Source organism: Lipotes vexillifer, unplaced genomic scaffold, assembly GCF_000442215.2.
Source record: "Lipotes vexillifer unplaced genomic scaffold, Lipotes_vexillifer_v1.1 scaffold308, whole genome shotgun sequence".
Lineage (NCBI taxonomy): Eukaryota > Metazoa > Chordata > Mammalia > Artiodactyla > Lipotidae > Lipotes > Lipotes vexillifer.
This window is the reverse complement of record NW_006792985.1, coordinates 2,022,370-2,038,122: the sequence shown is the minus strand read 5'-3', so window position 1 is coordinate 2,038,122 and position 15,753 is coordinate 2,022,370. Positions and strand designations below refer to the sequence as shown.

Genomic DNA, 15,753 nt, shown 5'->3' with positions numbered 1-15,753 from the left:
CTTCCTGTCAAAGGAGATGGAGGGCAGCATGGATGTTCTGCTTCTGTTAAGGACTCACTTCACTGATGAAGCCTTCTTGTATCTGCTATATAATTTCCCTTGTGTTATATCTGTTACCACTTTTTCTTCTCTTGTACAAATCTTTGTTTTAAATTTTCTTTCTTAGGAATCCTGCTACTATCTTACTACTGCTGCTGCTCTTTTCTTGTATTTTATTTAATTGAATTTATAATCTGAGTCTATTCAAAGACTGTAGGGTTCTACAAACTTTTGATCCCAGAATTTATCGTGTATATTAAGAAAGTGCTGAACGGGGAGATTTTTTTTATTGACATCTTCCCAAACATATTTCGCTATTTTCTTAGTTACAACTTTTTGAATGTCATTGAAATTAAAGAGAAAAAATTGTTCTGTGAAAGGTAGATGCTGCGGAAATAGAATAATAAAGCAGCCTTTGTTTTCCGTTCTCCTGAGTTTTCTTAGAATTTGATAGGGATGTAGAGAAGCTGATGCCACAACAGTTACCAGCGACTGAAATTTGTCCGAGAACTTACCAGAGCTAATCCTTCCTTATAACTCTGGTGGGAAATAAGTAGTCTTCTTTGATTACTGGGTAGCTCATTGCAACAATACAATGCCTAGTCAGAAAATGCCAGAGACTTTCCAAGTGGGGGGCTGTTTTGAATAGCTTGTTCATATTAGTGATACACACTTTTTTCAGGTTCTTCTGAAAAAGAAAAAACACTTTCAAGCTGGACAGTTTCACTCCATTCTCTAAATATTTGGACTGTTTTCTATTTAAGAGAGGGCAGTTCTTTTGGGCAGCAGTTGAATTGTCAACCTCTTGGGCAGAGAGTCAACACTACCCAGGTGTCAGGGCTACAAGGGACTGGCAGCTCTCCCCTGTGGGAGAATGGCACTGTTACGAAGCATCTCAGAGTGGATTGTCCACCGAGGGTGAAGACGTGACCTGTCCATTATGTTACAGTTAACAGGTCTTTGTAAAGTTAGCAGCAGAGTGGTTCCCAGGCAATCTGTCCGATTCCAGTCCTTCAGGGAAAATGATTTGAAATGAGCATTTTGGCTGAAAGAATCAACCCAGGAACCTACATGCCATTTCAGAAAATCCTGGACAGTTTGTGCTTCTCTTCTGCTCAGGGTGCCAGCAGCACAATGGGCATGATGGCTAGCTGTTTGTGTAAGGAAAGAGGGGTTGTCTTAGGGGGTACCTGCTGGGGTTAATATGTTAAAATCCCTCATTCTTTTCTATTACTTACATAACAAAGGGGAAACTAGGGTCTGGCTTAGAGTAAATGGGATCTTCACGGCCACCCTCCTGCCCCAAATGCTTTATATAAAGAGAACTTCAGTTCAGATGGGGTAGGGCCTGGGCGTGGTGACAGCACTGCCCCCAGTGAGATGGGGTATGTGCCACCAGCTGCAGGGGTCTCTCACCTGAATGGTGTGGAACGGCTGCACGGAGGCTGGGACAGTGGGTGACTGCTCTCTCCATCTCTTGCCTGTTTTGTGAACAGTCGAATCAGGTTCCTTAGCTCCTGGAGCAGAAGACATGAATGTTTAATGGAAGTCAGATGGAGGGTAGCGTTGTGCCGGGGGTTTTGAAGGCTGTCTTTTGAAAAATTCCCTACCAGGTGGGGAGACCACCACTTTCATGCATCTTAAAGATTTTCCATTGTTTCCAGGCCTCCATTCTTTGAAATATGTCAGTGATTTCTCAAATTTTTGTTTCCCTGTATGTAATGTGTTATTTTTGTCTGGCTGCTTTCAAGACTTTTTCTTTAAATTTGGTTTTCAGCACTTTGACTGTGATATGCCTCTGCATGGTTTTTTTTGACTGGGGTTCACTAAGCCTCTTGAGTCTAGTAATTTATGTTTTTTTAAATCATATTTTGGGGAATTTTTATTCAGTATTTGTTCAGATATTTTTCTGTCCCATTCTTGCCCTCCTTTTCTTGGGGACTCCGTTCTATGTATATTAGACATTTTGATGTTGTCCCACAGTTTTCAGTGGCTCTGTTCATTTTTTAAAAATCGTTTTTATCTTTGATAATTTCTGTTGATCTGTCATCAAGTTTACTGACTTGTGTCTACACTGCTCTTAAGCTCATTGAGTCAGTTTTAAATTTCAGATACTGTATTTTCCAGTTCCAGAATTTCCATGTTTTTAAGAATAACAGTTTATTTCTCTGCTGAGATTTCCTGTTTTGTTTTTGTTTTTTTTCCCATTCTGAGTATGCTTTCCTTCATTGAGCACAGTTATGATAGCTACTTGAACATCTTAGTCTGCTAATTCCAACATATGGGTCACTTGAGTATTTGCTGTAATTGAGTTTCTTTTTTCCTGAGGACTGGGTCATGTTTTTCTGGTTCTTTGTATATCACATCAAACAGTTTTGTATTAAACATTGTGAATGTTCTGAAGACTGTGGATTTTGTTTTATTTCTCTGAAAAGTGTTGAGATTTTAGTTTTAGCAGGCAGTTAATTTGGTTGGACTCAGACTGCACGTTCTCTCTCCAGTGGCAACGCAAATATTAGTTCAGCCCTTTTGTCTTTAGCTGGTCTGCTTAAGAAAACAGCACCAAGCATGCATGGTTCAGGGGTGGCCCAGAGACTGGGCAGTTTATACACAGTACGTGGAGCTCCCCCTATCTGGCTCTCTCCATGCTGGAATCTTCTTTCTTCCAGGGGCTGTGGTTGCCCCAAACTCTTTTCCTCATTCTTCAGGCCAGAAAGACTTGGGTGTTGTATGCGAGTTTAAGTCTTGCATGGTACCGACTTTGGCATACTCTCAGGGCAAAAGCAACGTGTCCATAATTCCTTCCTAAATTTCAGCTCCTCTTCACAATTTGTTGTCTTCTGCTCACTATCTAGTGCTTTCAGGTAATGCTTTTTTGGTATTTTTGTCCAGAGTTTACTGTTACCGTCTGCGGGAGGCTGGGTCTGGATGGGGCTTTTTCAGCCATCCTGGAAGCAGGAGCCTCCGGGTGGTCTCTTTTTGGATACATGGCCCCGCCCAGAATTTTGGTTCAAGTTATTACTTTATTCTGACCAGTTAACACATCTTCTTCACTCTGCTTTATAGTCTAGAAAATTGTACTAAATAGGGTGGCCTTGTTGGAGCGTTGACTGGAAATGAGAACGTGAAAGTCTGTCCTTTTGGAGTGTTAAAACGTGGGCTGTTACGAAGGGGACGTTGTCATTCACAGTGTAGTCTTGCCCACTCATTGCCCATCTCAACGCTACGTACTCACTTGTTTCTCAGTCTTGTGACAGCCAGGCCCTTGATTCTTAATTTCTAGTTCTCTTCTCTGTAAAGGGTACAGCTCATTTACACAGGGAGCCTGGGAGGGCCTTTTGGAAGAGGTGATGTTTGAGCAGAAGCCTGAAGGATGTGAGAGAATGGACCACGTAAATTCTGGAGGAATATACAGAGAACGGCAAGTGCAACAGGCTTGTTGGGTTCAGGACATGGCAGGGGGACCCAGTGTATTGGGGGTGGAGTGATCGAGTGGAGAGTTTGAGCAGGTCAGAGGAGGCAGAGGCCAGCACATGTAGACCATGGTAAGGATTCCAGGTTTTATTCTCAGTGCGTTAGGGTGCCAGCAGAGGGTTTTGAGCAGGGAGAAACATGGTATGTGTGCGACCGTGGGGAAAAGAGCAGGAACAGTTCAAAGGCTATTGCAGTAGCCCAGGTGAGGGGTGCCAGCGGCTTGGACGCTGCAGTCGTGGTGGAGGTGGTGATTCAGAGATAAGCTATCACACCACTCTGGGAGACTCAGAGGTCTCTGGAGGTGAGGCCAGAACGTGCCATGTTTCCAAAATGAAAACTGTAGAGATACGAGGTGATTTTTTTTAGCCCTTTTCCCTCTTTCCCAGCCCTTGATAGTAGAATTGAACAAGGAGAGTTCTGTTTTGGGAACTTAATGTCATGCCAGCGTAGTTATTTTAGTGCTATTGCCCCAGTAGTCTACTAAGGAAGACTGGAAGAGAAACTGGCTGTGTCGTCGTCAGCTCAGTCATTAAGATTCAGGCTTGGGCCTCTGCCAGCCAGGCAGTTGAAGGCTTTATTTCTGGCTGGACCTCAGGCAAGAGTAGAGATAATTCTAAAGCCTTATTCTTTAGAAAGTTGATACGTTTTATTTTTTTTGTCTGTGCCCACTCTACTTTTAAAAATATTACTTGAATGTGTCAGATACTAATTTTCTAAATTTGTGATTTCTAGGCAAAGCTAACAGGAAAAACCTTGTCCAGTTTCTCTAGGTCCAAGACTGTACAAAGTCTGGTGAATTCACCAGGTATCGGTATGTCTGGTTTTTTTTTTTTAAATTTATTAATTTATTTATTTTTGGCTGTGTTGGGTCCTCGTTGCTGTGCATGGGCTTTCTCTAGTGGCAGAGAGCAGGGGCTACTCTTCGTTGGTGCTCAGGCCTCTCATTGCGGTGGCTTCTCGTTGCAGAGCACGGGCTCTAGGCTCATGGGCTTCAGTGGTTGTGGCTCGCGGACTCTAGAGCGCAGGCTCAGTAGTTGTGGCGCTTGGGCTTAGTTGCTCTGCGGCATGTGGGATCTTCCCGGACCAGGGCTCGAACCCGTGTCCCCTGCATTGGCAGGTGGATTCTTAATCGCTGCACCACCAGGGAAGCCCCGGTTTTTTTTTTTTTTTTTGTGGTTGTTTGTTTACAATATTTTACTTAATAATCAGGTGGCTACAGTTATAGCTCTCTTTTTCTGTTTGAGAATGGGCTATGGCTGTGAAGAATTATATAAAACAAAGTTACCAGAAATCAGAAATTAATAGCAGATATCATAGATGTGTGATATAAAGGAATTGCTGAAAAGTCATGTTTGCATAAATGATTTACTGACTGCAGTAAATCAGTTCTTTAGATAATGTCCCCCCTCTTAGTTTATATGTACTCTTTTTTACGAATTCAAAGTAAGGAATCTGAGACAGAATTTTATTGCTTTAGGTCACTTGACTAATTAATACCTAAATTAGAACTTAGGTATTAATTCCTAGTTCAGTGCATAGTTTTCTTTTTTCACCAAATCTAAGTTTCTTGGAAAGGCACAGCGTGTGTGTGTGTGTGTGTGTACACACACACACACACACACACTCATACATACATAGATACATAGTATATATATTTTACAAATTAAAGTGGGAAGAGGTTTTACTAATCTCAGGTAATTGCTAACATTTTTTGAGCATTTTCACTGTGCTAGGTAGGCACTGTGTCATGCTGTTTATATGCATTCTCTCATTTGGTGGTGTAACCTGTAACCTGTAACCTATGCTGTTTTACCTACAGTTTCACAGGGATCGTTGGCAACTTTTTCTCATAAGTTGAGACAGTCTTATCTCATAACCTAAACATATACTGTTTTTTTTTTATCGTGCATAAGACTCAAATTTAAAGTTATAAATGGAAAACCAGTTTGCTGTGTTGCCTTCTTACTCCTTTTCCTTCCTTCTTTGCATTTCCCAGTTTTTTGCCCCTACCACTCTGTTTATTAAATGAATGAGCTCCTTGAAAAATCAAGTTTTGGTGCTGCTTCTTTTTCAATTGTCTTTTCTGTTGATAACTCTCCACCCAGTCACCTCAAGCTCTGATTCACATGGGTCCTCACAAGTAGGTACACATGACCATGTGCTTCCTCTTGGACCTCATTTTCTTGCTTCCTGAGCTCTATGATGGGTTGCTTTTTCAAGTTAGAGGAAAGGGGGGGATGGAGGACAAAAGTTAGTTGTTGTTTACCTTTATTGCCTGTAGGATGGCTTGACATAAAGTTCATTCTCAGAAATGGATTCATTACAGAAGTGTATTATGCATGTGCATGTATTGTTGGAGATTGTTGGGTTTGGCTGGGCAAAATGTGATCTTAAAGAGAAAAAGGACAACATTATACGTGTATTTAAGTTGATGAATTTAGTAGGTGGCATTATGTGTTTGTGTGGTGCTTTACAGTGTCCACGTACATTTTCAAAGTTTAGTGCTTCTCAAGTAATGTTCTGCTTTTTAGTGTTCTCTGCTCTTGATCTCCTGTATGACTTAGGTGGCTTCACTTAATCTCTTCATGTCCTATGTTTCTTTTCTACCAACTTCAGAGACCTGCCTATGGCTCGTCATGAGCTGCTTTCAAAAAGATTCCATATTTAGGTAGTTCTTCCGTTTGAATCCAGATTCATTATTCTGCTTCACTTGAGCAACTATCACTTACTAAATTGTTGAAATGTTCCATTGTTCCTTGTAAATAGCAATAACTGCTTACATTTTCACCCCTTAGATATTGAGATATTTGCTGTTAATTGGGACTCAGACTTATCATGGTAGCTAATTAAATACTTACGATGTGAATTGATACTTGGCTAATTAATGTGGATTTGCTGATTCTGCCTGGATTTAGAAACCAAATGCCTGGTTAACACACTAGGAGAAAGGAACCTATTCGAGTAGCAGTTCTTTTATTATTCATAAACTCCAGAATTCCTCAAGAACCAGGCTGAGTGTTAATTGAAGATACTGATTGATTTTTGATCGTGCATACGCTTTATACATTTGCATATGGTAGGGTTCTAGGCTGTGCGTGTTGGACTGTTCCGTTGATGATGAGAAGAAGGGCGCCTTCATGAATGATGGTGAACAGAGATCTAGGGCGACATCATCAGGGAGTTTTGTGTGTGGAACAGGAAAAATGAGTGTTAGTGAGCACTGCTTCTGGCCTGTTGTAGGTTGATGGATTTTTTTGCTATAGAAAACTAGATTAGATACTGAAAGGTTTCAGTGTATCCAGTGTTTATAGTTTTGATATATAAACTTCTCAAGTCTTTATTCTGTATTCTGAAAATAGGATGGACAGGGCCAAATTAGGTCCTATTTCCTGTTTATTCGTTTATTTATTCATTTATAAAACACTTGTTGAACATCTGCTGCATGCCAGGCTCTGTGCTCTATACATTCTAGTCAGTGTCGTACCAGTATTTAAATCAGTAACTTGAAGGTCAGTCTTCATGTTCACAACTTACTAAGCTATAATCATAAGGCATGAAAAAAATAGCCACTGTTGAGGCAGGGGGGAGTGTTGTTTTAATTTGGAAAAAAACAAAATAACATCAACAAAAATGAGAATATTTCCTAAATGTGACATATTACTTCTGGTTGACTTATTTCTTTCACATTTGATCTGCCCTTTCTCAGATCTGCCTTTTCTCAGATCCTTTCTCAGAGGCCAGTGCTGATCTGCATGTCTGCATTACAAATATTGGAATCTTTTCGTTGTTCTGATTTTGGTGCCAGAAAGGACAATGGTTGGTTTGCTTGGCTTTTGTCTAGCCATTAAGCACTATAGCTCTGAAGCAAATTTGGTAAGAAGAAAGCTTTTACTCCCCTCACCCTTTAATTTTAGTTTGTATTTGCAAACTTTGTAAGGTGGAAATCTCTTTCGGTTTATGGGGAAAAGGTGATTGTGCTTAAATTACGAGTTACATTTATTCAGAGTTTGCTTTACTGTCTCCTGGTGGTTGACTCTAAATCAGGGTGTCTCAACAGTGGCACAGTAACATTTGGGCTGGATAATTCTGTTTCAGGGGGCTGTCCTGTGCACTGTAGGATCTGGCAGCATCCCTGGCCTCTGCCCACTAGATGCAAGAAACTCCCCCCACCCCCCCAAGTTGTGACAACCAACAATGTCCACAGATATTGTCAAATGTCTCTTGGGGGGCAAAATCACTCCTAGCTGAGAACCACCACTCCGAATCCTTAAAGCAGACCTACTGACCACAGTTGTTTGTGAGCTAACCACAAGTAAGCTGCTGCTGTACTTGACGTTGTGTTTCTCTGAATCCTTAAAAGTTTTTCTTTTATTCTGATGATTGTTGCTTCAGTTCCCTAATCCTGGGGATCTTACTGTCATCCCAGAGGAGTTGTGCCAGGATGAGCAGAGATGATGGTACATGTGATGTATTCCTGGAATCCAGAAGACTTGTTCTTAATGGACCTGCCCCTTAATGGACTTTAATAGGCTTTCTCAGAAAAACTGCATGTGAAATCTAGGCCAACACATATGTGATTATGAGGCCTTCAGCTCTAAGTCTTCCAAAGGACAGCAGGTCCCCTTGATTGGATTTACTCTGTAATTAGACAAAAAGATTGGCTATGTTCTAGGTATCAAATCATGATCATTTTAGTTTTTAATTGTTGTTTCTTGTTTTTATTTATTTATTTTATTTATTTATTTTTGGCTGTGTTGGGTCTTCGTTGCTGCACACGGGCTTTCTCTAGTTGTGGCGATCGGGGGCTACTCTTCGTCGCGGTGTGCAGCCTTCTCATTGCGGTGGCTTCTCTTGTTGCGGAGCACGGGCCTAGGCATGCGGGCTTCAGGAGTTGTGACACGTGGGCTCAGTAGTTGTGGCTCACGGGCTCTAGAGCGCAGGCTCAGTAGTTGTGATGCACGGGCTTAGTTTCTCTGCAGCATGTGGGATCTTCCTGGACCAGGGCTCGAACCCTTGTCCCCTGCACTGGCAGGCGGATTCTTAACCACTGCGCCACCTGGGAAGTCCTTGTATCTTGTTTTTGTTTGTTTGTTTGTTTGTTTTTTTGTGGTACGCAGGCCTCTCTCACTGTTGTGGCCTCTCCCGTTGTGGAGCACAGGCTCTGGATGCGCAGGTTCAGTGGCCATGGCTCACGGGCCTAGCTGCTCCACAGCATGTGGGATCTTCATGGACCGGGGAACGAACCCATGTCCCCTGCATCGGCAGGTGGACTCTCAACCACTGCGCCACCAGGGAAGCCCTGTATCTTGTTTTTAGACTAAGAGGTTTTTTTGTAGGGTTGTCAAGTTTGGCTGATAAACAACTTGCATTTTTGCATACAACATGGTGCTGTGACGATTTAGCAGAGAGGTTGCTTACTTATGCTCATCCACATGACAAGTGGTAGAATTGGAATCTGAACGCAAGTTTTTCTGGTTGACTTCAAAGCCATGCTTTTTCCTCTGTACCAGCGCCTCTCAAAATTTAATGTGCATAGGACTCGGGGATCTTGTTAAAATGCAAGTCGGTCCTGACTTGGTAGGTTTAGGGAGGGCTGCATTTCCAGCAGAGTCCCAGATGATGCCCGTGTTGCTGGTCTTTGGATTGTATTTTGAGTACTGGAGCTCTGTACTATGTTCATGGATTGTTAATTGTGCTGTAGGTAATCCTCCTGGTGGTTAACTCACAAAATTGGTAATCTACAATTGAATATTCAAGAATTGGATGTTTCACTGATTTTTTTTCTCATTTTAAGCTATGTATTTTCCTTGGTAGAGCTGAGGGACCGCTGTACTCAGCTGAACTGGCAGCGTTGCAGGTCTGTGTTAAGTGAATGCTGGGCACATTAGGACAGTAACATGAATGACCCGAGGGTAGCTTGTGGGGCAAGCATTCGAGTGAACAGCTGCCGTAGTCTGCTGATTCTGGGGTGGACGTTAGTTATTTCCTAAGGTGCTTAGGAAATCGCCCTTTTTAACAAAGGTGCTAGTTGAAAATAAAACCTTGAATTTGGGGCTTCCCTGGTGGCGCGGTGGTTGAGAGTCCGCCTGCCGACGCAGGGGACGTGGGTTCGTGCCCCGGTCCGGGAGGATCCCACATGCCGCGGAGCGGCTGGGCCCGTGAGCCATGGCCGCTGAGCCTGTGCGTCCGGAGCCTGTGCTCCGCAACAGGAGAGGCCACAACAGTGAGAGGCCCATTTTCACAAAAAAAAAAAAAAAAGAAAAAAAAAAAGTGCTGCAGGGCAAGATGGGTTTCTCTGCCTATTGCTTGGCTCTCTGTAGTAGCAAATCTGTTACAGATTTTTCTTCATCTTTGTAGGAACTCCTCCAGGACTGAGGGAAAGTTTTAAAAAAGCTCTTTATTAAACATTCTAAATGATAAACTATTTTACATCTTTCTTGTTTGGCAGCATTTTTATTTCTTGATGGTACACAAATTAATAATACATTTTCCATGGGGCTTTCGTTGGGTGAGATTTATAAACTTCGAAGTTTAGCAGAGAAGCACTGATTTGGAGTTGGGGTTATTAGTTAGAGTCTAGCTCTGCCACTTGCCAGTCGTCCACGTGTAAAATGAAAGTTGACTGATCTCCAAGGCCCTTCTGGCTCTGAACTAATTGGATTCTAAGTATGCTAGAATGAATTAATTGAAATATGATGACTCTGCCTTAAGAACACAGAAGAAGTGATTACTTTTGACGAGGTTGGGGAGTGACAGGAGGCGTCTGAACTGGGTCTCCAGGGGGAGAATAATGTGGTAGAGGAAGAGGAGAAAGAGTATTTTAAGCCGAAGGGACCATACTCGTGAGGTCATGGGAGTACCTTTGAAACCATTCATAAACTTTTAGACTCTGGATAAAATTACATTCCTTATGCTACGTGGAGGTTAGCCTCATTACAAGTAAGGTGTTTTGTTAAAAGTAAGATGACCCTTCTTGGCTTTCCAAAAAGGTGATTGCTCAAGAAGTTCTCTTTGAGTTCTGTTTTTGAGAATAAAATGATGGTTCCTCACTAGCTGGATTAATTAGGTATAGAAACCATAAAAATAAAATGAGCTATCAAAGTACTGAGTATGTTCATCCTTGTTTATTTGAGTTATCAGGGACAAGGTGAATAATAAAGCTACTACCTATGTTATAGTAAACTATGCTTATCTGCGGCAGGTTTAAATAATTTTTAAAATCATAATGTAGTTCTACCATTTGGGCACTAATCTTTATTTTGTGAAGAAATTACTGCTTTTCATAGTGGGTCACTTTGGATAGAGATTCTTTGAATTGGGAATTTCTTTGGACACAAAAGCTGTTAGTTTTACTGGATCAGGTACACCTTGAAAGAAAAACCTCTTGTAAGTGTAGTCAGTGTTGCAGGTAGGAATTGGAAAAGTGAAGTAATAAGTAATTAACCTCAACCGGATGGACTGTCCTTAGTTCTTTTGTACCAAAAAGAGAGGCCTTAAAATTGGGGGTCAGAAATTGCATAGACTCAAGGGAGTTCTGAGTTTGGTTTTAAAGGGGATTCCAGGGCTGTGAATCATAATCTCAGTTCTACTCTGCCACCTTGTGTTCTCTTGGGAAACTTACTTCTAATTTCCCTATAGACTGTTTATTGCACACGCAAAATAATCCTCAGCTTTAGCTTGTCTCACAGAAAAATTAGTTGGCAAATGAATACTTAAAATGTGAAATCTCTATACATTTGCTGAAATATGAGGCAGTTTCTATTCCTAAAAGGCGTATATGCTAGATTTTACAAGTGGTAGGTAAGCAGGCGAAATTATTCAGGATGTTTAGCCACAGTCTGCTTTGACCTAAAGGCAGTTTTGCTTTTGCATTGAACGATGCAGCATTGACCGTTAAGTGTTTTTCCTTCCTCTACACAGGTGGTCCGTACTGAGAAGAACAGTTTGAACAATCGATTCCTGCCCTGGAATGAAATCGAGACAGAGGCCATCCTGTCTATTGATGATGACGCTCACCTCCGCCACGATGAAATCATGTTTGGGTTTCGGTGAGGAGCTGATTTTCAATCACGAAACACTTTTGTTTGCAAGTGACAGGAAACTAACTCAAAACCTGGATTAGGCAGCCAAATGAATTTCATAGCTGATAGTGACTGAGACATCTTATTGGGCTTAAATATCCCACTTTGAGGGAACAGTACAGGTGAGAGAATGGAGTAGATCAGGGCCACTCAAAGTGTGTCCTGGACTGGTACGCTGGCCCATGAACAGTTTATTACCTGTCCACAGTGAGGTAAGTACAAAAATTGAGAGTAGGCATTTAGAAACTTTAAAATGATTTGATATTCACCATGACATCCAAGTGTGAACTTTTTTCTTATAATTCATTTTTTGGGTAACATTTATTGAATATAATTCATACATGATACAGTTCACTCATTTAAGTGTACCATTCAGTGGTTTTTAGTATAATTACAGAGTTGTGCAGCCATCACCGTAGTCTAGAAAAAAGAAATCCAAAAGAAATCCAGTACCCATTAGCAGTCATTCCCCATTTTTCTCCAGCTCTTCTGAGACCTTGGCAACCATTAATGTACTTTGTTTCTCTATAAATTTGCCTTTTACAGACATTCCATATACATGGTACCATATACTCTGTGCTCTTTGGTAACTGGTTTCTTTCACTAAACATAGTGTTTTCAAGGTTCATCCATCTTGTAGCATGTCCGTACTTCATCCATTTTGTATGGATGTACACATTTTGTTTGTCCATTTATCCATTGATGGACATTTGGGTTGTTTCTACTCCTTGGCTATTGTGATTAGTGCTGCTATGAACATTCATGTACAAGTTTGTATATGAGCATTTCCTTTCTCTTAGATATATACCTTGGAGTGGAATTGCTGGATCATATAGTATCTCTTCGTTTAACATTTTGAGGAATTACACTCCTGTTTTCCAAAGTGGCTGCACCATTTTATATTGTACCAGCAGTGAATAAGGGTTCCATTTTCTCCGCATCCTTGTCAACTCTTGTTATTTTCCATTTTTTATTTATAGCCCTCCTACTTGGTGTGAAGTGGTATTTCAGTGTAGTTTTGATGTGCATTTCCCTAATGACTCATGATATTGGCTATCTTTTCATGTGCTTAATAACAGTTTATATATCTTTGAAGAAACGTCTATTGAGATCCTTTGCCCATTGTTATTTGGGTTGTCTTTTTATTACTGAGTTGTAAGATTTCTCTAGAACTCTTACATTCTAGATCCAAGTCCCTTATCAGAGATATGATTTGCAAATTTTTTCTCCTATTCTGTGGGTTGTCATTTCACTTTCTTGATGGTGTCCTTCAAAGCACAAAAGCTTTTCATTTTAATGAAGTCCAGTTTGTCTGTGTTTTCTTTGGTTACTTGTGCTTTTGGTGTCATATGGAAGAAACCATGTGATTCATTTTTATTGTATTTTACAAAAGCATGAATAAGCCAGGGGAACAATACTTGTTTGCCACAGATAGTTTGAGAAGCACTGGAGTAGATATCCTTGGAGATCTTGTTGAAATTAAGTACAGATCCAGGATGGAGAACTGTTTTTCTCTGTGCTTTTGTTCCATTCACTGAAAGCCTGGCCTGACCCCTAGCTTTCAGGCTTCTTTTGGTTTAAGTGGATAAGTGCAGATGCTCAGATGAAAGGAGCAGCGGCTTTATTGCTGTATTTGTCTTAGGTCCATTTAAAGAATTATTTGGCATATTTCTGACAAATCAGAACATCTGTTCTTCCTCTCCCTCACCCAGCCTCTCATTTCCTTTGAGTTCTTCCTCCTACTATATTATTGAGGCAAGAGTCTGTTGTTAGCAGTGATAAAAATCCCACTGGAATGTGTTCCTTTGTACCATGACCGTAAGAAGCCAGCTCTCTTTACCTGTTTTTACGAAAGGAAAAAAAGCCATGTGATGGTTCCAGAAATGGGCTTTTGCCATCACTGTTGTTGTTATTAATGGTGGTTGGGAGGGGAGGGAAGGTGGTGTATTTCTGATACAGCATGATGCAGTTTAGAGCATGCTAAAGGACTGGGAGCTGTGAACAGAGTCGTGGGATGTTAACAGGAGAATTGCCAATCAGCTCTAGATCCCAAGAATGATTAGATAAAGGGTCCTACTTTGATGAGTTTGAAGCTTATTAAGATAGCTGGCACTTGCTATCTTCTATGGCTCTTGATTTAGGAAAATTTTTTTTTATAATGTTTATTTATTTTTACTTGTTGACAGTTTGCTTTATTTATTTATTTATGGCCGTGTTGGGTCTTCGTTTCTGCGTGAGGGCTCTCTCCAGTTGCGGCAAGCGGGGGCCACCCCTCATCGCGGTGCGCGGGCCTCTCACTATCGCGGCCTCTCCTGTTGTGGAGCACGGGCTCCAGACACGCAGGCTCAGTAATTGTGGTTCACGGGCCCAGTTGCTCCACGGCATGTGGGATCTTCCCAGACCAGGGCTCGAACCCGTGTCCCCTGCATTGGCAGGCGGACTCTCAACCACTGCGCCACCAGGGAAGCCCAGGAAGATTTTTTTTTTAATTAATTAGTTAATTTTTGGCTGTGTTGGGTCTTCGTTGCTTCGTTGTGCATGGGCTTTCTCTGGTTGTGGCGAGCAGGGCCTACTCTTCGTCGCAGTGTGCGGGCTTCTCGTTGCGGTGGCTTCTCTTGTTGCGGAGCATGGGCTCTAGGCATGCAGGCTTCAGCAGTTGTGGCATGCAGGCTTCAGTAGTTGTGGTGTGTGGGCTCAGTAGTTGTGGCTTGCGGGCTCTAGAGCACAGGCTCAGTAGTTGTGGCACGTGGGCTTAGTTGCCCCACAACATGTGGGATCTTCCCAGACCAGGGCTTGAACCCGTGTCCCCCACATTGGCAGGTGGATTCTTAACCACTGCGCCACCAGGAAGTCCCTAGGAAGGTCTTTGATCTTTTCCATTTGTCAACAGATTTCCAAGTGGTGAGAGAATAATAGGAAGCCTTATGACTGATGATATTGAGTATCTTTTCATGTACTCAGTGACTGTTTGTATATCTTCTTTGGAGAAATGTCTATTCAGATCCTTTGCCTTTTTATTATTGAGCTGTAAGAGTCTCCTAACAATCATTTGAAATTTGAGGTTTAGCCTCTGGTTATAAGCCTGGTGAATTAGCTCTGGCTTGACTTCTAAACCTTTTATTGCCCTGACTCTTTTCTCATTTGTTTGGGCATCCTTTGATCTAAAAACTTTGTTTTCGAATTAGAGTTTTCATCTTTTCCAGATTAGATTTTTAAGGAACCTCCATACTGTTCTCCATAGTGGCTGCACCAATTTACATTCCCATCAACAGTGTAGGAGGGTCCCCTTTTCAAAAAGATAAATGCACCCCAATGTTCATTGCAGCACTATTTACAGTAGACAAGACATGGAAGCAACCTAAGTGTCCATCGACAGATAAATGGGTAAAGAAGCTGTGGTATATATATATATATATATATATACGGTGGAATACTACTCAGCCATAAGAAAAGAATGAAATAATGCCATTTGCTGCAACCTTGATGGACCTAGAGATTATCATACTTAGTGAAGTAAGTCAGACAGAGAAAGGGAAATAACGTGATATCACTTATGTGTAGAATCTGAAAAAATGTTGCAAGTGAATTTACTTACAAAACAGAAATAGACTCACAGACATAGAAAACAAACTTATGGTTACCAAAGGGGAAAGTGGGGGGAGGGATAAATTAGGAATTTGGGATGAACAGATATATACTACTATATATAAAATAGATAACGAGGACCTACTATATAGTACAGGGAACTATATTCAATATTTTATAATAACCTATAATGGAAAGAATCTGAAAAATTACATATATATATATATATATATATATGTATAACTGAATCACTTGTAAATCAACTGCACTTTGATTTTAAATAAATAAATAAATAGAAATTCTCCCTCTGGCAAAAGATAACATGGATCTTGGCAAACTTCAGCTTACACAGCAAGGAAGGAAACAGGTATGTTCTTAAGGGACAGATGAAGAGACCCAAGAGAATTGAAAACTTATGTGTGTACAAAAGCAGTACGTGAATGTTCATAGCAGCATTATTTATAAGAGTCAGTGAGTATAAATATGATTCTACTTATATGAGGCATCCAGAGTAGTCAGATTCATAGAGACAGAAAGTAGGTGGTGGCTGCCTGGGGCTGGAGGAAGGCAAGAA

At 41.2% G+C, this 15,753-nt stretch overlaps 1 protein-coding gene across 1 annotated transcript in view; it reads left to right on the top strand.

Moving 5' to 3' along the window:
* Window positions 1-15,753, top strand: part of EXTL3 (exostosin like glycosyltransferase 3) — a 43,915-nt gene that overhangs the window by 5,550 nt on the left and 22,612 nt on the right. Inside the window, exon 3 of the mRNA XM_007466150.1 lies at window positions 11,434-11,561. Coding sequence (XP_007466212.1) covers window positions 11,434-11,561 — 128 coding nt within the window. The remainder of the gene's footprint in view (window positions 1-11,433; window positions 11,562-15,753) is intronic.